Here is a 26686-nt window from a genome sequence, read left to right as displayed (position 1 = left end):
CCTCTGTTTCTTACAGTCAGAGCCATGTTCAGCCTTTCGTAATAGAGCCCTTTGCGTAACTGAAATCAAGTGACACTTTGTGTTTGTGACAGTTGAACAGGAAGGAAGGGTAGATAGTGCCCCTCTTTGTGCTGGGGGAAAAAAAGACTCAAAATCATAGTCAGACAATGGAGACTGGCACAATAGTACTCTGCCCAAAGTAGTGCTGTGATTTGGTCTCTGGTTCATTGTGCTATAAAAAGTTCTACTTTATTATCAGTTGCAAAGATTATTACTCAGCCTGTCCCAGCTGAGAGACTTGAAAGGAGCTCACTATGAGGAACTATAGCCAGTAGTTGTGGTTTGTCATGTGATGTCATGGCCACAATACTCAAGAGTTGTTCGCCATATTGGATGTGATACAACCACCGGCTGCTAGGGAACAACATGTATTCCCCGACTGGTTGGCAGCGGTTACTGAAGGCTTCTGGCTGTTGCTGGATTAAATCTATTGCTGCACCAAGTGATTCATTTGGTTGCTTGCAGATTGCAGTGGTTGACTGTAGTTTTTAATGTTTGTCTGCCATTACTTGCTAACCTGCCAGCTTTTCTGGAGCAGCCCAGCACAATAACGTTGCCACTTTCTGTAAAATAGTGAACATTAATTTTTCGTTGTAGAGCCAAACAGCATATTAATTTTCCTTATTATCTAAGCTCAGTGTAGGCAAAGTGCTTCTCTTTCTATTACTCAAATTAATATTCCAGCACTAAAGAAATTAAGTACTGCTGCTCAGTTAACAGCCAGTAGCAGTAGTTAAGGCTCGATCTGTTAATGCAGTATTGGAAATAGAGGGTTCCACATAGGATATAGGGCATGTCTTTCATATGTGTGTCATCAATAAAATTGGGAAGTAACCAAATGAAACAAGAGAATGTGTTTGTAGTTTCTGTTCTAATATTCATTAATTTATCAAATCACTAAACTTGCATATTAAAGTATGAATACATAGTTGGTATTGCTTATTTCATATGTTTAATAACTACTTATGTTTGTTGTTAAGTGTTTTTGCTTAGCGTTTTTTAGACTAAAGTAAGAAACTACTCTGTGTCCTATCTTGTCGTCGAGCAGTGAAATGCATTTGGACTTGTTTTGAGCGTTTGGCTCAGTGACAGTGGCTTTCCCATTCAGTTTACAAAATTGCAGTGCACTTAAAGCACTTTGCTATCTTGTCAAGATTTCGATCAGTGCCCCTGTTGAGTGCCCATATTTCACCATGCCTCTTGTTGTGTGCCACACACAGCACTGAAACATGAGCTATGAGAGGGAGGCGTCATTAGCCAAAGCCCTGCAGAAATGGCAGGAGGCCTAATTTCTCTGCTGGCAGAAGTCACAGGGACACATGTCGCAGGCACTAGTCCATCCACTACTACTACTAGCAAAGCAGGCTTGTAAGTGTGCCTGAGAATGGCGGTGAACATCATGTGGAGAGTGAAATCTCACAAATAAGTGTCCATCCATCCCATTGAGAAACAAATTTCATATATATATTTTTTCTTTAATTTTTATATTGCAAATATGTTTTCCAACATCTGCTGTAATTTGCATGGTCGCTGTAATGAGGACAGGGCAGTTATTCCCTCTTTTTTTAATGGGGTTTTAAACCCAATTACAGGGTTGCAGCCAGTGCATTGCAAGTACTGCGTGCTGCCACCATTTCTGAGCATTTGCATTGCAGTTAGCATGTCATTAGATGATTCTTTTTTTCCTTTACCTTGCAAAGTAATTTTAACTTATTCTTCTGTATGTCTGTCCTTGTGATTAACACCTGTTACCTTTAAGTAACAAATTCTCTTCACTTCCTTCCTTGTTGCAGGAGGTGCCTGAGGTCCACATATATGTTCATAATGATAACATATATAATATATTAATAATTAAAGTTGTCTCAGGCCTATGTGAGAGACCTACCTATACCTCATTCTGTAGGTAGAGATGTGTTACACTCAGGGCTGTTTTTACTTGTATGTCCATTTTTTTGGTCCATATATGCCATACTCCATGTGGATGTGACCACTCTGGTTTACATAATGTCATCTGCAGTTAAAATCTAGTGGCCTGACTCCTGAGACCTACATCTCTATCTGGAAATGAGTTATTTATGTTGGTCCTAAAACCCCATCGCGCTCGGAGTATTTTTACTGGCTGGTTGCTTGTCTTGGCCGGTGTTGTCTGCAAGTCCTCCGTGTGTGGACAGTGGGTCATTCAGTAGGCTGTGAATGAGAGGTTGGGTCTAGCAGGTGCAAGGATTCTCACTTCTTTACTAAGGGTGGAGCAGCTGTGGTAGGGATGTGATGACATTCTAAGATCTCTAGTTTTTCTGGATGTACTAGCCAGAAAGCATCAAAGAGCTGTGCTTACAGCCAGTTTTGTGATTATTCTATTGTTGAGAGCAATTCCACTGGCCTAACTTTCAAAACATCTAATCTTTTTTCTTTTCTTTCCTCATAGGTTGCAGGCTAAAAGAAACGGCCGATAATGTGCAGCATCTGCTCTACAGCAACACCCACTTCCTGCCTGTAGAGGAAGCGGCTGTGCCAGCATGTCCTCTCATCCCCAGACTGTGCCGCCGGGCCGGAGGACTGTGGACACACGGCACCTGCCAAACCCCGCCACTCTACCACTGCAGCTGCAACGGGCACACACAGTAAGGGGCCTTACACACAATGATTTTAATGGAATCACTTGTGTTGCCTTTTTGTTTTGTAGGGAAAAACATTTGAAAGATGAAAACTGTAGTTGTGGCTTGGCTGTTCCTACTTGGATATTTGGTAAACAGGATTTTAGTCAGATCTACTGGAAAGGGCTTAACCCCAAAGACCCCCATAGGTGTTTTTCCAGATTACACTGGCGTAACCTGAAAATGCTCCCCTCATTAGATGTTTGAGTTGAAAGTTCATGTTTTTGTTGTGGAGTCGGCATCAAGGCGTTCTGCATGATTTCCACCCACATCTCCTAATTATCAAGATTATGTTCTTCCACGCATCGTCGACAAAGCTGTCTGTGCTTGAAAGAAGAGGCCTCTGGCTGACGTAAAAGTTCATTCACTGACCTTTAGTGTTTGCAAGGCTTTTTTTTCACTTGAATGACAGGAAGATCCAAGACTTTAGGCCACCATTAGTTTAACCCTGCTGCTCCTTTATGTCATCATATTCACTGGACGATGAAAGTTGATGGAATGTGTGACATATCGCCAACTGACAGAGAGCTTAAGATAAAAAATAAGACATTACAGGAGAACCAAGGCAGGAGATTTTTTTTGGGGGGAGGTATTTGTGGTTTTCTAACACTAACACTACGTGGTGTTCTAATGAGGATGGAGTTTCTATAAGATTTGTTGTCTCTGTTGTAGGACGTCGGACTGGTTGACTACCCCTCTCATCATAGCAGGGAATACAGTCCCCACCTCACCCAGCCCCATCGTCGTCGACCTTCTTTGCTTTCAGAGTTCCAGCCTGGAAGTGAAAGGTAAGGGTGCCTTCTTCATGAATATGGTCTATCCCCTCACGAGGAACACATTTCTCTAATTTTGAAACCTACCAGAGAAGATTTCTCTTGGTCTTTTTTTTTTTTTTTTAAATTGCGTGAGGTCACTGATTGCAATTGAATGTATGTGTAGATATAAAATTGGTGTCAGTGAATGCCCAACAATGTCTACTACAAAAAATATTTTAGGTTAACATAATTATAGCTTTTGCTGAACAAAAAAAATGCTATTGATGTATTGTTACAGATCATTTCAGCATCTGCCACTGCTTTAGTTTTATTGGTGACACCATATTTTTATACTAGATGCACATTTCAATTAAAAAAGAAAGAAAGAAAAGTAATTCATCCTTAATAGTGTAATTTTAGAAATGTGGGACTGAGCTGTAGTAGTAGATGAAAGTCAGAGACTTTGTGGTGAATGGGGAAGATGTCACACATCAAGGGAGCGGCCTTTTGGGCCGCCAGCTCTGGATATTGGATGGATGATGCTTATGTGGCATTGCCAAATTTGATGAATTTGTTCTTGTTGATTGCTAGCCACAGCCACATAGAGGCTTCTTGCAGACAGCATTTTTTATGCAGTATTATTGTGTTAAAGCCTGTGCCTGTTAACCCTCCCCCAGTTTAATCCTTATGTAATTGGCATCTGCAGCCGTTCTTCTGTAATGTTGTGTTAAACTGCTCTGCTGGGCAATGAAGCTTGCAGAGGTGTTGTTTTTTTTTGTTTTTGTTTTTTTAAAAAAAAAAAAAAAAAAAAAAAAGCTTTTCCAATCGACCAAACAGTAAATCGGCCAAAGAATTGTAGGAGTAGTACCTTGTCAATGCAGATGCAGGTCTTGTACCTGCTAATGGTCTTTATTTATATAATATAATCTCTTTTTGAGGATGAAACTTGATGAGTACTTATAAATAATTGATGTGCATGATATGAATTTTGCATGACGCACAGAGGAAGTCACAAGAATTTTTTTCCTCCTTCAGTTGTTTGGCAGATTTTCTTGCATGTATTAAAACATGCATGGAATACAAAATGTAGGCAGACTTTACTAGAAATCAGCTGACAGATATTACATGCACAGTAAGTCAGGAGTAGGCTGGGGTCTGTCTTTCAGTATATAAATCATCTTGTGTGTCTGACATGGCAGACAGCAGATGGCAAAATGATTCTGTAGCACTGTGGGGCTGTGGCATATTTTTTATTTTTATTTTTGGCTTATTTAAATGTCAGTCTGCTAGCATTATGGTCTTCACTGTATAACAGAGAGCTGTGCACTGGCCCCATTTAACAGTTATTAGCTTAGCCCGCAGTGCGGGAACATTGGGTCATGGTTTGATAAACAGATAAACACTGCACAGTTTGAATGCTTCCCACTAGCTTCTGATTTTCTGACTCTTCATTCAATCACTTGGCAGTCTCTCTGAGTTGACTCACTTGTGCCTTCTGCAGCTTTTACAGTGGCAATGAATTATGTTTTTAAGCACATAAAAATAACCTTCATATGAGAAGGAGAGATTACAGACAGGTAGCCCACATTTCTTTGTAGAAGCAGAAATAAACCGGTGGTCTTGCTGGCAGGCGTCTGGGGGTGGGGAAGCTTTCAGCTGAATATTTCAGGGCTTCAGCATTCCTTTAGAGATCTCAGAATTCAGACTGAAGCTCATTCAGAGTGTGAATAGTGTAATTCTGGCCTTTGGAATCCTTCAGTCTATTCTCTTCTGTGTGCTTGTCTTTTCACAAGTCTCGGTAATTCTGCACACCATGTTTCCATTTGTAGCAAGCTCGGGGAGAAAATGTGAGCACTAATATGGCCTTTAGAAACTGTGCCATTCTCCAGAGATCTGTCATACTGAGAAACAGTTTGACAGATCAATGTTTTCTCTTTAATAATCTGGACTGAAGGCAGGAGGAAATGTGCTATTTTAACCTAATTACAGGTCAGAAAACCGTTGCAGTGTGTAATCACTTGTGAACCACTATGGTAGTTGTTTGTTTCACCTTCCTTTTTTACTCCTTACAGTATCTCACTCACTCCCCCTCTTCCCGTCTGTGTGAGATCATCCCAGCTTCTTGAGAAAGGGAGCGAATACATTTTCTAGCAAGCATAACAAGATACCGAAACCACTTAACACTTTATTTTCTGGACAGAACAGAGTGTCTAAATGTGTCTGGTGCAAGAATGGAAAATTAGTTTGCACCATAGCCTGCATTATTGTTGAATTATTCTGTGAAAGTAATTTCTGTGAGTCATTTGGGCATATGGGTAGGTGCAGTTTGGCAGTGTTCGTAGTCTCTTTAAATGAATCCTTTGTATTGCTGCTCTTTGAATGCCTAGACATCCCAGTCTTTCTTTCATTCAAATGTGTTGCATTTGTAATTGCAATGCAGTCTTTTTTGATTAAGGCCTTTAATGTGCTGAATTACTTTACATACATTATTTAATTTGATTGTTCTGCCTCTACCTGCATTTCACACATTGATTTCCTAGAAACAGATCTTTTAAGTATTTGAATAAATGTGGTTGCTACGATATTTTGTAAATATTCTCCAGTATTTTTGGCCACTGGGCAACTTTATTCCGTAATGTGAACAGAAAAGTAGATGGCTTGCACATTTTGCATGAAGTTTTTGAGCTCCACCCGCCGTCCCCACTCTACTGTGCATTATCTCACTTTCATTCATCCCAGCTGTGGTGCATTTAGCTCTGTCTCTCTCTCTGTCTCTCTCTCTGTCTCTCTCTCTCTCTCTGTTAGCCTTTCCTGCACCGTGCACAGCTGCGTAGCTGCTCCTCTGGGGAGCAACGAAGAGATTGGCAGCCACACAAACGCTGTAGTGCTTTCACAACAACAGGCAGCGATCAGCATACACGATCTCTGTTCTTGGCATAATGGGGCCCAAGCCAGTAAGAAAGTAATGGAGCTGTTGTGGGGTGTTGTGTTGCCCCTTCCCTGTCTCTGCCATACACTCTCAGCTCTCACCTCCATGCACATCTTTCTCCTATCCTCCAGACAAATCCTCCCTAGTGAACAGATTATTCTGCACGCTCACATGGGAGAGAGGGAGAAAGAAAGAGAAGAGAAGAAAAGGACAGGGGGAGAGACGGAGAGAGAAGGGGGTGGGCTGGAGAGTTTGATGTGATTATGTAAGTGCCAGTCCTCTATGGAGATGAGGAAGTATTCGACTGAATGAGTGAGGAAATTGTGTCCGGGGGAGAAATCGCACACCATCTGGGTAATATTTGTGCCCTCCGGTTGTTTTTGTTATATATGTATCTCTATCTTTTACCGTTTGCAGTCCATAATCTTTGAGACTTGTCTTCAAATGGAAACTGGTTTTATATATATATATATATATATATATATATATATATATATATATATATATATATATATATATATATTTTATTAATTTTTTTTTTTTTTTTAAAAAAGCATAACACATTTCAGTCCAACATGCATGTCCACATTTTTTGATTATGTTAATGTCTTGATTGTTACACCACCCCTCCAGACAGTGATGGGCTACATGTTCTTTGGCACATAAAGAAACCTCACACTAGGCCATTGTGGGTCTGGACCAGCAATTATGGTTGTGTTTTCCCTCTTCTCTTCAGAAGCTACTTCCATTTTGACACTGGCAGCAAAGTCACTGACATTCTGGCATCTGCCTTCAGGGCAGATTTGAGAAAACTGCTCCCCTAGTAAGAACAGAGATCCATTTACAACCGGGCTAATAAAATTTCCCACATCTAAGTAGCGAGTGCAGTTAACATGTGGAAACTGTCATTTGACTGCACACCAAGGCCCCCTTTTTACTGGTTTCCCCAGTGTACTAATGAATTTAATGAATGCGAAAAGTGTGATTTATACTGCCTCTGCACATGCAGCATATCATGATTAGATCGCGCCACATTGTCTCTTAGTGTAAGTAAAGCTCAAACATCCAGAGCCATTGTACTGTTGGTGTGCAGTATAGGGAGTGTCATAGTTTCCTCGAAGCTTTAAACAAAGCCTTTTATGACTTTATGTGTGTGGCCACTGCATACAAAACCCCACAAAGACCTTCGGTATATGCTGCTGTAAATGTTAGTGTTACAGTGAGTCACCATTTCCAATTTTCTTCCTTCCTTATTTTTTCCACTTTCCAGTCCTGGGTAACCAATTGCATGCTGCCATATTACAACAACAAAAAAGGCAGTCAGTGATTATTTGATGATGATTCAGTTTGAACCAAGCCAAGCCCGCTGACGGATTTAGGACAGCCTGATCTCAGGCTGTAACTGTCAACTTGTTTACACGTGTCTTTTTTGTTGTGGTCTGTATAAATGCGATTTAATTAGGTCATCATGATAAAACAAGCCTGCTCTGAGTCTTGTCTCTAGCCCACAGGATTAGTGTTGTCCTCTCAAATTCGTTAACTGATGGCATCATTTTTGACCATGGACCACATCTCTCTTAAATGTCATTTTTATTTCCAAAAACGTGAAGGGGAAAACAACAAAACAGGAGTGTCAACGCTTCAGGGTGAGCTGAGGCTAAAATAATAAACAAAAACTAAGCTAAGCTCCGATGCCCATGTACATTAACTCACAGAAAAAGAAAAGAAAACACCACTTCATTCTCAATACTCATACTTAGGTGTTCAGGGAAGCAAGTGAGCCTCTCTCGCCATTGGTTCTGTGGGCTCTGTGTATAGGGTGGGTTCACAGGCTGGAACCGGTCACCCAGGAGCTGTACATCAGCACACCAATCACAGATGAGCACCTGCACAGTTGAATTGCCATACATCTGCAATGTTAACAGTTTCCATAATGCAGTGCGTTGTTCGGAAACTAAAACAAAGACAACAGTTGTAACAATGCAAAATGAGATTGTTAAGCATTCCAACACTGGCTCTAAAACCAGCCTATAATGTTGCCATAAGATGGTCTGCTTTCATTCTGCAATTATATGGGGTCAAACTGGCATTTCCATGCAATCTATTTCTGATTATACAGCAATTAACTGTGACAAATCAGTGAAAATCACATGTGTTGCTGTTTACATAGTTAAAATGTGAATTTACTTCTATTACATTTGCGGTTAGCAACCTTCCTTTTATATAAGAACTTGAATACAGAACACAACCAGCTGGCAGCCAGTGGAGAATAAGTTGTGCTTATTGATAAAGACTCATTCAGACTGATGGTAACATGTTTGCATTCCGCATTTATAAATTAGATGGCAATTATTTTCATACCTTTGCAGTTACTCTCAGAGAGTTTCAGTCAGTCCAGTTTGGACTGTAACTGAAGCTTGAAGTTCTCTTCTTCCATGGCTTACTAACATGCGGGGTTCAGTGCTGGGTCTGTTATTTCGTTTTGTTTTCTGTTTTCTTGTGTTATGTGTTATTGTGGGCGCTTTACATTGCAATATGAAGTGCCTTAAGGCAACAGTTGTTAGGATTTGGTGTCTTAAAAATTAAATTGAATTTTCTTTATTTTCTTCTTTAGTGGGTATCATGAGTATTGTTGCACAGATTGTGGATATTGTTTACTGGGTTAGATGACCCATCTTTCTCATATTCAAGAGAAAATGGCGCAGGCAGACTAACATATTCTAGGGAGCAAGCTCATATTACCCTTATTTTATACATACTTTACATTGGTCTCAGTGGATTTTAGAATTTATTTCAAAACGCTTGTATACAGACCACTAAATGGTCTAGCTCCAGCTTTGGGCCGATGTGTAGTTGGTGCCATTTAATGTAAATTCTCTGCGGAGTCTGCATGATCACAAAACATGGGCAAGCTTCTGGATTGTTCAACATGGGCCCTCACAGTCTATTTATAAAATATACATCAGTTGAACCCAAGTGGATGTGGGAATTATGAGGTTTTAAAACTGAAGAGTAGCGGGACAGAGCCTTCACTCAGTGGCAGTTATGGAGTAGTCTTTCGCTCTGGTTTTATGACTGCCAACTTTGTAAGTTTTTTTTAAAAGGAGAGCAAGAGATTCTGTTTGATATTAACTGCCTTTAATTGTTTACTGTAGTTCTATTTCATTCCGTGGTTTTGTCTTGCTACTATATTTTAATTATCTGGTATAGAGCAGGTTTTATTGTGTCTCTCTCCAGTAGTTGTATTTATTTTTATACTGTTCTGTTGTAGAGCACTTTGACTTCATGTCTGTGCAAATTACCCTTATAAATAAGCTGTACTCACTTAACACAAAACCAACAAGGCACTAAGTCACCAAGACATCTTTAAGTGCCCTTTCGTATGTGGCACCTGGACTTTAACAGTATCATTGGTCCTGTGCGTTTCAAGATGGAGTCACTATGTCTGTGCAAGAACAAGATGTCAAGAAAAATGTTGCTTTTCATCAGTATCTGTTTTTTTTCCTTCTATAACATTTTGTACTTTTTCTTATCTGCTGCATTTGTTTTTTATTTTGGTCTTTTGCAGAGGACAGGAGCAGCATATCCGCTATGAGCACATCTACCTAACAGAGCCCACTGGCCAATCAGAGGTGGAGTATGCAGATATCAAAAGGCCTCGTTTAGAGATGGGACCAGAGTCTGTGATGAGGCCTTCATCCCACCGCCCGCCATTGCCTCTGGGAGGGCCTGAGGACATGACAAAGGTCAGTAGTTGGTATGAAGTACAGTAAAAGTGCCAGCAAGCGAATGAAAACAAAAAACATTTGTCCTTGACTTTGCTGCTAATAACAATAGAAGAAAGCCATGCTAAATGCAAAATACAGGGCTAGATGTACAACAAAGTTTTTCAATTAACACAATCAGTATTTTGGGAGTTTGCTGTATTACCAAAATGATATTCAACAATTATGATTTTCCTTGAAAAATAACACACACACACACACACACACACACACACACACACACACACACACACACACACACACACACACACACACACACAAAAAAAAATCATCCTAGAAATCTGTTTTTTATTTGACTCCTTCAGAGCCCCAGAGGATGTTATTAGACACACAGCCGAGGTTGTAGAGAGAGATTCAGCATTGTAGCTAAGCTGGCTCTCTGTGAGCAGCAGTAGGAAGACTAAGGTAGTTGTGAAACAGCAATTAATAAATAATAGAGCTGACCTAGATTTCAAAAGACTGAGCACGAAACTGTGTGAACTACAGATCAAAACGACTTGCTGGTGTGTAGAGCTGCTGATGAGGAGGTGTTCCTGATTTTACACAGAGTGCTTCGAACTGCCAGGGGAGGCAGCCAGCCAAGGAATGGTAAATAGATACAACAATAACAGACGGTGCAGGGGAAAAAAGACATAGACTCTTAGGCTAGCAGGGAAACATTCAGGAATGCCAGCAATTCCCCCTTAGAGCGTCAAGGGCTGGAAACCCATTATGTAAGTGATGTCAGATGCAGTCACTGTGTGGAACAAGTGCACCTAATGATACTGATTTGGAAAGGGAGATGCGGCTGAAATGAGGCAAAGGGCAGATGTAGGGAGATGCAGATAAAGGGTAATAGAGGAAAATAAGAGTAAAAAACTAACAGTAAAAAGGGAGTAGGCCAGTAGTATCAGACAAAGCTGATGGTTGCAGCATGACTCACATGGACTGAGAATCAGAGGGACAAAGGCAGCATGTTACAGTAAACCATTGTTCAATCATCCTGAATTTGTGGTTTTTGGAAAGAAAATGAAATATAAGGGAGCATAAGAGTGAGACATTAGGAGAAATCATCTTTACAGGGATGATCTCAGAGTTCACTGGCCTTATATGGCTTAAAAATGAGCATTGCTGTTGATGTTATGAAATATTTATGGCACTGAAGGAATTCACATGTGACAAAGCTGACTAATGCACTTTCCCCTCTCTCGCTCTCTCTCTCTCCCGTCTTTAAAAAAATCTGAATGACAGCCATTCTCTCCTGGCAGATTAATGCCGGTCTCCCGTTGGTGCCAAAGTTGTGTATAATACAGAAGTGCACTGCGTGTGCTGTGGTTTTCCCATTGAGAGCATTCAGTGACTTTACTTGAGGTCTCGACAGTACATGGGAAGGAAAAACAGTGTCATTGCTCCACATGATATTTTTCAAAGGCTTACTGGGTATTGGAAAAATTTGTTTGAGTATTTTCTTATAAGGTTTCTGCTTCTGTTGCGTGTGTGCAATCCTTTTATTCTGAGGTTTATCACAGAAAGCAGTAATATGTTGGTTAGCTTGACGCACCTTTGATAACCGGGATTGCTTTGAAGGAGGAGGGAATGATATGATTTGGCTTTTGCACACGTGGTGGCATTAGTAGGATTGTGTTTGTGGGCTGTACCATACTCTAAGCCTTGCTAGCATCTGTGAATGAATAGAGTGGTTAGTTGTTAGGGCATCCAATTAAACCAAGTGCTGTTTGGCATTGGTGTTATATTAGGTGCAAAGTATTATAATGACATTCACCTTTGACATATGTGAAAGTCATGTTTCAGTCACATCGGTTTCAGTAGGTTGACTCTAGCACTTTTTCAATCTAGAATTGAGAAAGTGAACCCTGAACTTAGCACGAGAACAGGAGGCTTCACATCATGCTGAAGAGTGTGAAACGGTTAAGCTATAAGCTAGGGTTGCACGATTTTGCATAAAATGAGAATCACGATTTTTTTGGCTTAGAATTGAGATCACGATTCTCTCACGATTTTCTTTTCCAATATAAATATTTATTGCACTTATTAACTGCACATCAACTTCGTAACAGTTGAGACTGAACATAAAAACAATAAATAAACATAAAACAACAAATGTCTCACGTTTTGTGGTTGCCGCAAAATGTTGTGCTGCTTGAAATTCCGTCTCCACCGTTGCTCGACACTGCGTGTATAGAGCAGGTAGTGCAACAATAGAAAAATAGTTGCAGGACGGCACTGTGTAGCGTTTGTCTAGGGTGTTGATCATTTTCCTAAATCCCTCGTTTTGCACAGTGTTGATGGGAGCCATATCTTTGGTCAGGTGATAAGTAATAGCCTCCGTAATTTCTTTGTGCCTGTGGGAGTTCGACGGGTATAGGGAAGCGCTGTATAAGGTTCCCGTTATTGATGTTTGGGTGGTTGACCGGGACGGATTTTCTCCTGTCACTTTCTTGTCATCCCTGACGTGTTCTCCGTTGTTTTTTCCCTGCTAATTTTAGCATCACACGGCACAGCTTCTGTATCACGTGGTATAAGGCTCCGCCCTTGTCATTTGTTGAGCAGGAAGAGTGAGCGCTTGTTTTCATGCAGATTACGTCCCGGATCAAAATGCGGTACAATCGTCGTCATCGTCTTTTTTTTTTTTTTTTTTTATTTATTTTATTTTATTTATTTTTTATTTAAATCGTTGTCATTTGGAAACGAGATTGCACATAAGTATGAATTGAGATCGCGATTTTCTAACGATTAATCGTGCAGCCCTACTATAAGCTATACTGGACTGGGCTTAGCGATTGAACTGTGACCTTTTCACACAATGTCAAAGGTCTAGGAACTCTTGACGTACCGCTTAACCAAAGAAAGGATAGCGTAGGGAGCAAAATCAGAGGGAGAAGTTGATTTGAAAAATGTGTAGTGGTTTAAACTTCATAGTTTTGTCATATCATCAAATCCCATCTGGATAAACAAGGTTTCTAACTCAACTATTTAGTTTGCAGCTGTTGAAAGTTATTATAGTTGAGATGTTTTTTGGACAACATGAGTATGTCCTGTAGTTTACTGCTATATATGGTGAGTGCTTTGTTAGGGCTATCCTAGGATTTCATCATTAAGGACAGCGCCTCAGCATCCTCTGGCACTGACATTTTCAGTCACAGCAGATCTGCAGGGCTGTAATGCCACCTGCCTGGTCCAGATTAGCCTACTTACGTAACCTTCATTTCAAACGTTTAAAAATAACACAATACAAAACCCAAGCTGGATAAACACTAAAATGTGTGCATATATTCAAAAAGTAGGAACATTCACAAGCACCCAGATCTTTGGCCCAATTGTTATTGAGAAATGACAGCCAGCTGTTTTTTTTCTTTCTCTAATAATTGTTGATGTATTTTAGACAGTAAAAAAAATGCATTTTCAGGCAGTTATAATAGTTTGAGTGTACAAAGGTGTTTGTCCACATAGCCAAAACTTTGGTGTAGAGATCACACAATTTTTTTTTGTGTTTGTGTGCACAGAGAATAAAAGTACTGTAGAGATTTTTTTTTTCCCTCCCTGCTTCTCTCTTTTCCTTTGGCTGCAAAAAATGCCGTGAATACTTGTATACAGTTCCAAGAGGCACACATTAAGGACTGGTATTTCCATTACGGCAGAAAGCCAGAGGAGTAACAGTACGGAGGCTTGACATACTGTCTCTCTATATAGCAATAAACTAATATCATTAACGTAACACACTTAACTCTGTCAGTTCAGTGTCAAGTGGTTTTCTAGTGCAGTGACTTCAGACGAGCTTTCACAGTAGCTCGCTGCACTCAGCGCTGTGGGGTGCTAATATTAGCTGCTTGTGCTGTTTGAAAGCCAATCTGTGGTCTAAAAAAAGAAAACAGTGAGACCATGAGTGATCATGTAAACCTCCCACTGTAGCTTCAGCCGTTAGTCTAATATAAACAAAGTTGTGCGGGGGCATTGTCGAAAATGTAAGAGGGTGTTAGCAGATCTGGAAACAGCAGGCCAGCTTTTAAAGAAAATATGAATGCATAAAATAGTAAAAGTGAATTTTTCCTGATATGTTGAATTCATAAAAACGATTTTGGATACCGGTATAAAATGTGTGACATTATTGTTATTGTTTCTCTGCTTGTCATCCATGCTTTTTATTTTTGATTATTTTCTTCTTAAGTGCTGGTGGGCGGCTACACACTGTTGCAATTCTGTAGCTGCTGCTGAGTTGAATTCCCGCAGTCCCTCTCTTTGTGTAGCCAAAGAGATACAGAAATGGATACCAGTGCAGGGCCACAAACGCTGCTCAGTTAATGGAGATACCTCTGTATTTTTATTTATTTATTTTTTTTGGACTGACTCACATCATTTCTACTTTGCTGGTTAATGAGTATCACCAGAATTTAAACCTCCCGCACACCCACTACCAATCGGATATCTCCCAAAGTGTCGTCACAGCAACAAAAATGGAGTGAGTTTGTATTTTTAAACAGTCTCTATTGTGCCTAAATCTGGTGAGAGAATCTGTGTGTTCACGGAGCCAATGTGCTGGCATTTATTCACTGGCATGTGCTATTGATGTAAAGGGTACACGCACTGTTTGGATGATGTTTCTTATAGAGTGGCCTTGAGAAATGGAAGGCGTGGGAGGAAACCTACAAGGTCGTTCTCTATTACGAGCTTCTAGCAACAGCTTTTATGCTTATTGTTTGTGAGGGCTCTTTTTTTCTGACCTTCTGGCTATAACATTGTATACACGTGTCACACTACAAAAACCCCATTTGCTTCATTCTTACATCTTTTATATGTTTTACATCTAATCATGACACTGCGCTCTCTGTTGTGCTTCTGTAGGATCGTGGAAGCGCCATTGGGAAGCTGGAGCCCATCTCCCCTGTAAGTCCTGTCCATATGGATCCTGACTTGGAGCTGGTTCCAGCTCGATTCTCCAAGGAAGAATTGATTCAGAACATGGACCGTGTGGACAGGGAGATCAGCATGGTGGAGCAGCAGATTTGCAAGCTTCGCAAAAAACAGGTGTGTATATGTAAAGTTCTGCTCTTAACTTTGAGGATATACTGGTTACAGAATGTTGCCATCTTATGAATGTACTAGCGTCACAAAAGTGTTGTAAGCTGATTTTAATCAGTGGGAACACGTGTTCCAAGAATGTCTTTGCCAGCTAGGTTGCAAAATAGTTTATCTTGTACAGCAATGAAGAAAAAGCTTCACATTCTTTCCTTTTCAGTCAGTATGACACATTTATGTCTCATATTGCAATCATTGTTACCTTCCTAGATTACAAAATATAGTTTCATTAAACTTAAAATTAGACTGTAAATAATTATGCAGGGTTTCCCACAAAAGTGGATTCTGTTTGTGATGGTAACTGCGTGGTGGGTTGCCGTGTGCATGTCGCTTTTACTTGCTCTTCTAGCTCCCAAAACAGCATATTGGCTGCTGCCCTCTTCCTTTTCCTCCTCCTCATAACCTACTTCTTTCTTCATTAGCTATCTCTTTCTTTTGCTGCTTCTGCTGCCACAGCAACCCTGGAAATATTTTAAACACATTAGCTGGCATGATAATCACATGGGGCAGACATTTCTGCTTTCATTTAAAGAAAATTCTATAACCATTTAAAGATTTTGGGAAAACTCATTTTGAGTCTTTAAATTTTTTCAGTATCCATGTGAGTTAAGTTAAACATTCCACACATAATCAGTTGTGTGGGTGAGATATTTTGTGCGTAGAAGAATCAGTAGAAACTGCTGTGATGTCATTCATGTGCAGTCATCCTGCATTCATGCTAATAAATCACACTGAAATTGGGTTAAAAAAAAAAGTACTGAACTGTTTGTCGTGCTTGTAGAAGACATCGCCAGCACTTGCATACGCCTGTGTTGAGTTTTCTTAGTGTACTGTCGTGTTTGTTTGAAATAATTGGTTTTCCAGTGTGACTTTCCCTGCCAGGCTTCAGTTGGCATCAAAGCAATAAAGTCTTAAATAGTCTTTGCTGTGTTGTAATCACCACGTTTGAGCTTGTAGCTGTTTTTTGCTTGATGTGCAGTGATTATATACACAAACTACACCAGGCGTAGTTCTCTTCACTATTTAATTTGGGACACAAGTAAGTTGAAAATGTATATGGAGCTATATATAACAGCTTCTCTGGGGGAGGAGTGAGACTATGGTGAGGTTTTGTGTTTGTCTTCACCACTTGTATGCTGACCACACCACTTCCCCTTTGGCTTCCTTCCATGATCAGTGATGAAATTGTATGGCCAAGCTTGTTCTTTTTACTGAAATTGTTCCTTCAACATACATGTGATAGTTTGTGTGGGGTACGGTTTTAACCCTGTGAAAGTGTGTCACATGTACTCCCGGAGACACCTGCTGTAACGAGAGCTACCACAAAATAGGTTTGAGTACTTTGCCAGATGTTTATGTTTACGTGTCTGTGGTTTCTGTTTATAGTAGCGTGTAAAAGCCTTTATTCACCGCTCACTTTTTCATATTTCGTTATGAAAATAGGAAAGATGTGTAGGATTTATTGAAACATGAAAACATGCGTGGAAAGTATATGACGCAAAGAGAGTTTGTACAACTCGAACAAGCTTGAGGTACAAGTGGTATGACCACATTTATTCTTCAACATAGCCTGAACTCTTTTAGGCAGGCTTTCTACTTTAAGTAGTCTTCAGCAATAGTTCTCCAGGCTTCTTGAAGGACAGTAAAAGCTCTTCTGTTGTATTAAAATGATTTTGCATTGCTCTCCGGTTTCCTCCAATTTTTAAAAGGCACACTGCTGGGATATGCCGAACTTTTACTTAAGTTTTTTGTGCAAAAAATACAATTTTATGTTTGACAAACTGGATGCTGGTAACAAACTGACTAAATATGTTCTTAAAATTGGTTCTTTGCAAAGTTGTAGGTATGACACAATACTGGTTCATCCATTGAGTTAAGTTCCTGGTTTATGCTTGAGTGATTCATAGGTCTGTGCTAAGTAGCAGGAGTGAAAAAGCAGCAAATTGAAAGACCCTCAGAAAGTCTGGAGAGTTATTGCTCAACAGTACTTTAATAAAAAGAAATACAAGAAAGTCTGGGTTGGAAGGAAAAAATACAGAAATGAGAGTGGCTCAAAACTTTTGCACAGCGCCCTAAGTAACGCAGTCAAGCTGACAGTAAAATGATGGCCCTGACATCAGAGATGAGGGTGGTCTGAGACCTCATTGGTGTCACCGCTGATGTAATCTCATCACAACATGTCCTTTAGTTTGTCCTGTTTTTGCCACACTAACATAAATCAACTATTGCTGTAAAATTTGCTGGCATGAACAACACGACTGCTGAAACTGAGAACTGCCTCCTTTCTCTCTTTTTTTTCAAATTACCACAAGAACCAAAATGAAGCCAGCTATTGGATTTCAACCTTGGTGTCGAACCTTTTTAAATGATGGAGAATCTAAACTCAGCTGCTCACAAGCATAAATCAAGATCCCTCCCCTCATCATCGTCGCTTAATACACACAGTATTTTTTATGGATATTTTTACAGTCCGGCTCTCTTTGAGCATTAAAACATCTGGACTAATTAGGTGGCATGCTAAAACTTTATTAAAAGGTTTTGGCAGAGTTGGTGAATGGGTGGCGGTTAAGGTTTAGGTTACAGCCAGCATGATTCATGTCAGCCAAGCTCAGGATGGCTGTTTTATTTTATTTTACTTCATGGTGGGTTTGAACAGGGAAGGGGGCTCTCTGTGGGGATGTCTGTTTGCCTCACCAGATTCTTATCCAGGGCTATAATGGCAAAAGATGATCCATCTTATACTCCTCTCAAGTAGATCCTCTGGTGGCTGCCTTTCCCCCCTTTCTGAAGCCCCTGTCAGGAGATCAGAAGGAGGAGTGGGGAGGGGAACGTGGCTGACTTAACTGGTAGATACGTTGTATGGTCAGCAGCACTTGGTCTATTCTTCCAGATAACTAGTTATAGCTGAGTACACTTCTCCAGTTTCTGTCTCCATCTTTCAGACCCATAGACTGATTCTTATTGAAATAAGGTAAACAGGAAGTAAGATCTCAGCTCTCTTTTGTGTCTTTTATAGACTTGTCACCTCTTTGGGAGGGTGTCAGAAATGTTAGTTTCCTGCCTGCTGTAATAAGAGAGAAACATGTTTTTCCTTTTAGTACGTACTTAATTCTGTTAGATTTGTGCTGATAGTTTTGTGATATTTGTCAATGTACTTCATGCGCAGTGTTTGAAATGCACATTTCCTTTTTAGCTAGAGGTGGATAGCTCTATTATTACTGTAAACACGGGGGAGTGGGGGGGGGTAGTTGGGTCTTACATTTACCTGATTAAGACTTATGATGCTTTTTAAGTTGAGTTTCTTATAAGTATCAGACTATACTTGCTGCTGAATTAGATTTTTGTCAAGCTTTTACTGAAAGTCTGTCCTTGGGTCTGACTCTTTCAATGTAGCGATTGAAAAGAAGCAGTAAATTAAATGCAACAGTCCTTGTAATCAGATTTTTCTCCACCTTGCATCTCATCTGTTGATACAAGTTTAATTTGGATACTTGTTCTTATGGTTTAGTAGTTCAGAGTTTAAGCACTACCTAACATATCTCAGAAGGAGGACAGAAAACTAAATTGTGATTGGATAATTTAATCAGGTAATTTTAAGTATTTGGAGTTTAAGAACAGGCTAACGGTTAATTTCTTGCTAACTAGCAAATCACTGTTAGACACAGACTTGGATGACTGGCACTGCTGAATAATAAGAAGGAAAATGGTTGTTCATAGGTCGATTCTACATATGCAGCATGTCCTATTTAAAAGTGAATGTGTTAAGCTCCAGCTTTCTGTGTCGTGTTTTAAGTGTCTAAAAGTGTTTTAATAGGTTTAAGCTCATCGTCGCCTTCCGTTTTCAAAGTCAGAAGGAAGTGGCTGTGTCCACATGCTGCATATTGGTGTCATAAAGCGTGGGCGGATTAATTATCCTGACTGGTACATTTAGCCTCTTCCACATATGGGTAGAATGCACAGTTTGAATAGCAGTCCCCCTTTGGTTGCATTTACACTTTGCTTTTCCATTTATGATTTCTGCTTTTCTTTCTATAAACTGGTTAGCTTCTTTCTGAATGCCAAAATGCTCCACAGTAGTTTCCTTAAGTCCTCTGGTTCTGTAGTGTAATCACAAGTAAAGCTTGGTCACCTGCCAAGATGACTAGTAGGTTAAAGAACTTCCTCTGTTCCAGTATTTGTCTGGTGTTGTTTTTCCACATGTTCATGTCATTATTTCGCTCTTTTCTGTCTGTCTCTGTCTCTCTCTTTTTTAGTCAATGGATGTTCAAGCTACACACCAGGCATTGGCTCTGTTTACAAGCTGTTTTGGTAACTCTTTGATTAACTAGACCCTGGGGAGCTAATAGCTATTACAGTAAATAGGACAGTTAATGCTGTCCCTGTTGGAGAGCTAGAGAAGGACAGCTGATCTAATGCACACTGTCTAACCTCACAGCAGAAACCTGTGAGCTGCAGGTCTTCCTTGAAGTCCAGGGCCCTATTTTAAGCATTAACTGTCATCTTTGTTTACACGCACGTTACAGCAACAGCTGGAGGAGGAGGCCGCAAAGCCCCATGAGCCGGAGCGACCCATCTCGCCACCACCAAGTGAGGCCAAGCACCGCAGCCTGGTGCAGATCATCTACGATGAGAACAGGGTCAGTGGAATACACTCGCACACACACACACACACTCGCACACACACACACACACACACACACACACACACACACACACACACACACACACACACACACACACACACACACGCGCACCTTGCATTTTAAATAGTTTCACTTCATTTTGACTATATTTATCAGCACAAGTAAATAATAGTGGAGGAGGGCAACCGTTTCCTCATGTTTGGGTGGTTTTTGGCTGGTGCACAATAAGCCCCTAAATTAAGTTGTGCTGTCCTCTGAACATTCTCTGATGTGTGATGTATGCTAATTTTGTTCTAATGTCAGAGATGAGAAGCTGCTCAGAGTTTGAAAATAGTTTCTGTAAGCTAATCTAAATTGCACAGCAGGTGTAGCTTTAAAGAAACCGCATAACATACAAGTAGTCTATAGTACTTTTGTGATTTTCATTAATACACTTACACCATAATCAAAAGTTTTTCTTTTCATTGTGATCTGTCGTTTTTAAATACCTTATTTGATTAAATTCTTGAAACAAAGCCCAACCCTAAATTGTGTAACAGAGACGGTGAGTGTCACAGATGCATCTCATACCCGTTCTCTAGTCTTTAATGTCAGGCAAGGCAGAACGACTTCCTAAAGGGTCAGCATAGCAAGTATGATGAATCACAGGTGTACGCATGCAAAAAAACCCAAACAAACAAAAAACATACACATATCAGGAAATGATACAAATGCACTTGTGTCTTTTATGCAGGTCTGTTTATGCAAATTCTCAATTCTTTCCAAAAAGAAAAATGAAGCAAAAATAAAAAATTCATTAGAAAATGTGGCCAGTCTTATTTATTTATTTATTTTAAAAGTCCAAATCAATGCAATAATTATGTGCTGCAGAGAATGTTGTGTACAGAAGTCTATATTTGAAGTGATTCTCTGTGCTCTCGGTCCCTCTAGTGGTTGGAAGGAGGTTTGCACCTCCATTTTTTAAAATTTATTATTATTTATTTATTTTTTAATAAAGTGGCCTTTTAAGAAGGGAAGTCCTCCTTTCATTTCACTGTGCCCCCAGATTCAGGAAAAGAAGCTGGATTTAGGAACAGGTAAACAACTACTTGTTTGCTAACAAAGCAAATTTCAATATTGTCAACATTTCTGGCACATTCAAGGCACCAAAAATGAAGAATTGATCGTAAAGGTGTAAAGTTTTAACCCTGATTAAATGTCATTCAAAAAAACCCCAAACCAAAACAAAACAAAAAACCCAGTTCAGGGACACTTTTTTTTTTCTATCTGTGCTTGTTTTGAATCATCATGGGCATGTCAGTGTAGGGTCATCCATTCTCTGTGTTATTCAGAGTCCGTGTATGGAGGCTCCAGTAGCACAAAGTGACGTGTTGGTCATAGCCTACGTCTTTTACAGCTACGTTTTATGTCCTTGCCTTTGGCTAAAGGCAGTATGTCGGACCGTTACACAAAAAACAAACCGACAAATCTTGGTATTGTGTGTCCTGGATCTGACTGCAGAGCAGAACATTTTTGCGTCATTTGTTTGCCTTCAGGTTTTGTTTTTGTGCAGAAGCTTGGTTTTTGGAGAACAATCATTTTCTGCTAGTTCATGGCCACAAATGGCATTAAAAGCCCTTTTAGGAGAGCTGGGGTTGTCCTTCACAACTATTACTGTCATCAGGCACAGCCGACTCAAAGCATTTCTGCGAAATAGCAGGACATTGCTTAAGAGTTATCTGGATGTGTACAAATGGCTGACTTGTAGCGTTACCTCTGTAACACTTCCCACTTCCCTCTCACTGACTTGATGTACTTTGGCCTACTGCCGACCCTCCAACTTGCTTTTGCTTCACCCTCCCTTTCTTAAAAAAAAAAGAGCTTTTTTTTTTTCTTTTTCTTTTTTTTCTTTTTAAATTTATTTCTAGTTTTACATTTGTTCTCCCTCTCTATGAAGGAGTCTTAGGGCCATATTAAGAAATTATTCTATGTTTTGAGAATAAAGTCAAAATTTTGCGACTGAAGTCAAAATACTATTTTAGCTAAAAAGTGGAAATGTAGAGATTCCAGACAGCTTCTATACCCTCTACAAAATGCCTGGTGTTGATGATTTAGTAAAACAGATTGGACAGCTTTCTTATCTTGTGATACAACATGCATCCTTTTTATTGCACAAGGGTGTGACCATTGATATTCTTGCTATTTCATATTTTAGAAATCAAGCCAAATTTTTAATTCTGCCTTATTTCCCTTCTGGCCAGGTGCAGCTTTCTGCACCATCTTTTCAGTGTCTTTATACTGTGTTTATGTGCTAAAAGAGACATTTCCTTGTAACTAAAACGGAAAATGATGTAAGATTTCACTAACTCAACTACACAAGGCATTGTTTAGAGCGTATAGGAGCCGTGGCAGTTTGTCTTGAAACTGGAATCTCCACATTTCAACTTTTTTCTCAAAAGAGAATTTCACTTTTATCCAAGATAATAATTAAAATATAAAGATGATGATCTTAGAAAACTGAAATTTAACATAATACAGTAAGATATTAAATGAATCCAGGTATTGTGATCTGAGGCAGTAAAGATATCATGCTGAGAGAAAACAGTTTTTTCTAGCTTGGTTTTAAATACTACATGTGAATGAGTGTAAACTCTACTCAGCCCAGAGGTGATAATACACTTGAAGGTGTATGGTAGCTTCTAGAAACGCCAGGAAATCTTAGAATAACTTGTACAGCCCCATCTTTTTTTGCAGACAACAGTTAACAGTAAATAGCCTGTTCTTGACATGTATTAGTGGTCAGTCACAGCATCACTATAAGTTAGAGCTTGTGCACCCTAATTTTTTAAAGCAAATGATATATCCTCAAATGTTTGCTTGTTTTTAGAGGTTGCAAAATAACTTGCATCCTTTATGTCCCTCAGCTTTGGTGCTATACCCGATTTCAAACAAAAATAATCACTGGTAGGTGTGTGCTGAACACCACCTTGAGTATGTATTTTAACATGTCGCCACACACAGGTGTGTGTATTTAAGCATCTGTCTATTATTACTTCAGCCTCCGTGTACCCTTTTGAGCTCATGTCTTTGTGTTGTCATTTGTTCCTGTTAGGCTCTGCATCACCAGCTTTCTCATGCAGGGTTACAGCCTCATTACTGCTGACAGTCCTTTATCAAACTCTGGGGAAGGCTCAGCTCAGCTTCACTCTTCTCATATTTAGAACACGGACACAAAACACAACAGGAAAAAAGATCCTGTGTTACACTGGCTTATCAAAGTTGCATTGAGCTATGCTAAATTCTTTCATTATTCTGTGTTAACAAAGCCTAGAGGGCAAACTTATCTTTTCGTACCTGTTTTTTATTTCTTTTCTTTTTTCCCCCCTAATGGGAGTTTCACAGGTTTTGTGATTGTAGTCACATTACAAAAAACCTCCCAAAACAAAAAAACACACTGTTGTAGTTTTAGTTTGAGCTTATGACCTGCTGGAGAAAATAGTTGATTTACAACTGCGCAGACCTTAAGTCCAGTGTGCTACCACAGGGGAGTGTGATTGAAATAATGGAACCAGCTTCTCTGCTTCGGTTGTGTGATGGGCTATGTGTGGTAGACATGGATCGAGAGAGCAGTTATTAAAAGCATCGTCCCTCCCTCATGAAATAAGCAGAATAGTCTTGTCTGCTCCCCCTCCTCACTCTTTATCTCTGAACATGCCATTTCAAGTATTTTCATCTGAATGTGTGTTTCAAGCGGTTTGAGGTCAGAAATCATGCAGTCTTGTTCTCAAATTCGCTTAAAGTGTCACAGCCAGGAAATGAATATAAATCCTTGAGTCTCCCAATTCCCCTGAGGATGAAAGGCTGCTTTTAATAATTGCTGCTCATTAACTGCTTCTGTAGTGAGCAAGCTCTCTGAGGCAACACTCTGCAGCCTGTTACACCTACTCACTGGTGACGAGCAACAGGAATGAGGAAAAACTCTAATCAGACTGAAGGAAGAATAATAACATCCCGATACAGTATTTGCATTTGAAAGATATGTATGCTGTGCATATGTAAAGCATCAGTGCTTCTGCTTGCATTCATAGTAGGAGGAAATGCACGGTAGTTTTAAAGGTAGGAGCTGTGTCATTTGGATTCCCTCTCAGGTGACCTACTTGTCAGCCTGTGTTGACTGAAGCTGAGCTGTGCTGAACTTCTCTGGGGTCTCACTTTCAAGTCTGTTTGCATGAGTCTTGCATAAACTTAGGAGAAGGTCCCCAAACACCTCCTTTGTTACCTCTACAGTGAAGAAACATGGTGGGAGGTGAAGCGTGTAGGCTTCATCACACACCCACCCACTTCTCCCACATGCTCCTCTCCATCCACCACCCTTCTTTGTTTTATACTGCCATCCTGTCTGTAATAGCCCTTTCCCATTAGTACCTACTTAGGGGTTTCCATTACGTGATAACACCTGATACCATATATGCTTTTTTTTTTTGGGTACCTACTCGACCGCGGTTCCAAGTGATCCAGGGCGACTGGAAAATATGACATCGAAAAACTGTGCCACCAATTGGCTAGTTAGAGGCATCACGTGATGAGTCATTAGAGCTTCTGCTTCACGAAAATTGAAACCGCCATTTTTAAAACCAGGCGGTCAAAAATGCCGCAGGCCGCCCTAGTTGTCGTGTTCTTGTCGCATACAAATGACGTCACGGGACGTTCGGACGCGTTGCTATAAAGACCCCACGCCACCTTAGGCGGTACTCGATTGTAATGGAAAACAAGTCAAAACGGGTCGTACCACTTCAAGTCGCGTCGAGGTAGTACTAATGGAAAAAGAGCTGAAGCCCAGGCAGTTTAGATTGATCATTGAGGAAAATGAACTGAGATGTGAAACGGAGCGTGCAGCGTGCCACCAAGGAGGGTCTGTTTGATTAAGCTTAGATAGTGGAATAAAGAAAAGCATGAAAAAGCACTGAGAGGAGCAGAGCAGCAGAGAGGTCACCCCGAGATGGGGGTGTGTGTGTGGGTTTTTTGGGTTTTTTTTTTTGTTTGTTTGTTTGTTTGTTTGTTTTGTCCCCCCCCCCCTTTTTTTTTTTTTTTTTTTTTTTGTAGTAACTGCCCAGCTTCATGCCCCAAAACCCCTCCTCTCTTGTTTTATGGTCCCTGGACCAGGAATTTTGTTTTTTAAGGGGTTGATGGCTGTAGGTAGCTCGGGGTGAGAGCTTTCTCTGTCTTTCATCAGATGTCTCTTATTAGATAAGTACCAAAGCCTTGTAGCCCCCACCCCTCCTTGTTCCTTGTGTTTTTTTTCCCTCTTCTTTTTTTCTGCTCTTTCTCTCCCACTCATTTTTTGTTCCACTCCCACTTGCTTTCCTGCCCGCCTGCTCTTCCTCTCTTACCTCTCTGCTCAGGGGTGGTGAGTAATCTTTTATTTTTTATCTGAGCGAGAGAGAGAGAAAGGGGAGAGGGTGCTGAGGCAAGGAGCTGCGGCCCAGCTTCAGTTAAAAGCTCTAATAATAGTCAACGCATCCATCTCTCCATCCAGCCGGCAAGCAGTGGTGTAGCCTTAGTGATCAAGTTAGCATGTTCATTGCGTTGCCGTGGTGATGGCAGAGGTGCAGGCGGCCGACTAATGTTCTACTTGTGTTTATCTTTGCTCACTAGAAAAAGGCAGAAGAAGCTCACAGGATACTGGAGGGACTGGGACCCAGGGTAGAGCTGGTGAGTAGAGACTTTATTTTACCTCACAAGTCAGTTTTTGCATTTCCCTTCCCTCCTCCCCCCGTGTTTTTTCACAAGGTCACATTAGAGGGATAAAGGATGCTTAGGGGAGAGGAACAAGCCTGATCACATCATGACCTCAGTTCTTAGGTTAAAAATAATAAAGTGAAAACATTTGTGTGCTATCTTAAAGCTCCATTAGGTGGTATGTTTAATATTTAATTTTAAATAAAATGACTCGCATGTTGCTTGTTCTAGCAGTCGTATTGAAATGAGTACTTCTGCTCCTTTATACATTTCCAGACTACTGTGTTTTTCTTCTTCTACATCCTGATATACTATGTGTGTCCATCTGGCTGTCCATACATCTTACTCCCACATGCATAGTAGCACACTGAGTGTGTCCACTTGGCTTTTTAAATTTTTTTTATTTTTATTTTTTATGAGCCTATTCAAGAGCCCATGCAAAATACTATCCCTAGTTTATTTGTTTTATGAGTGAGTTCGCTGGATTGAATTATATCATGTTATCGGTCTTCTGTCAGTCACAGCTTTGTGTCAGTCTTGCTAACCTCTTGAAACCCTTAAATAATACATTTCTAAAAGCTGATATCGCATAGATCCCAAAACTGCAACTTTCATCACGCGCTGAGCAAAATTCACTGAACCAGCAACAAAAGAAGACCGAAATTATATTTCACTTTTAAAAACTGTAACATGAATTCAGCCTTACCTTTGCTTTTTATACCAAAACTTTAAAAATCGTGGATATGTCTCGTTTCCTGAAAATCTCCCACAATGCTTCAGACCGTTTCCTGCCAAAACGTTGCCATTTTCCGACAGTTACAGAGATTGAATTTAACAATGGTAAGTGTTGTGCTTTTTGCATTCACTTGTATTTCTCGCCCTGCAATTTCTGATTGGTGGGGTTGATGTAAACGTTGTGATGTTACTGTGATCCTACTGGCTCAAATGATTAAAAGGAGGGGTCAGTCATGCAAATCGGCCAATAGAAGCCAAAGTTACTGCCCCTCAGAATTTTCAGGCCCACAGACTATCCATTACATTCATGGAAGGCCCATTATGCACGTGTATG

The 26686-nt window shown here is 40.2% G+C and overlaps 1 protein-coding gene across 4 annotated transcripts in view; it reads left to right on the top strand.

Moving 5' to 3' along the window:
- The window catches only part of ncor2 (nuclear receptor corepressor 2), a 90121-nt gene that overhangs the window by 16412 nt on the left and 47023 nt on the right, over positions 1–26686 (top strand). For all 4 annotated transcript variants that reach the window (XM_084946870.1, XM_084946869.1, XM_084946865.1 and 1 more), the window contains exons 2-7: positions 2486–2681; positions 3387–3502; positions 9967–10144; positions 15023–15205; positions 19780–19893; positions 25534–25590. In XM_084946870.1, the coding sequence (XP_084802996.1) occupies positions 2577–2681; positions 3387–3502; positions 9967–10144; positions 15023–15205; positions 19780–19893; positions 25534–25590 (753 nt within the window). In that variant the 5' untranslated portion in view covers positions 2486–2576. The remainder of the gene's footprint in view (positions 1–2485; positions 2682–3386; positions 3503–9966; positions 10145–15022; positions 15206–19779; positions 19894–25533; positions 25591–26686) is intronic.

This window comes from Perissodus microlepis, chromosome 12 (genome assembly GCF_051167445.1).
Source record: "Perissodus microlepis isolate ML-2025 ecotype Zambia chromosome 12, ASM5116744v1, whole genome shotgun sequence".
NCBI lineage: Eukaryota > Metazoa > Chordata > Actinopteri > Cichliformes > Cichlidae > Perissodus > Perissodus microlepis.
The sequence above is the reverse complement of the archived record's forward strand: the minus strand, read 5'-3'. Positions and strand labels throughout refer to the sequence as shown.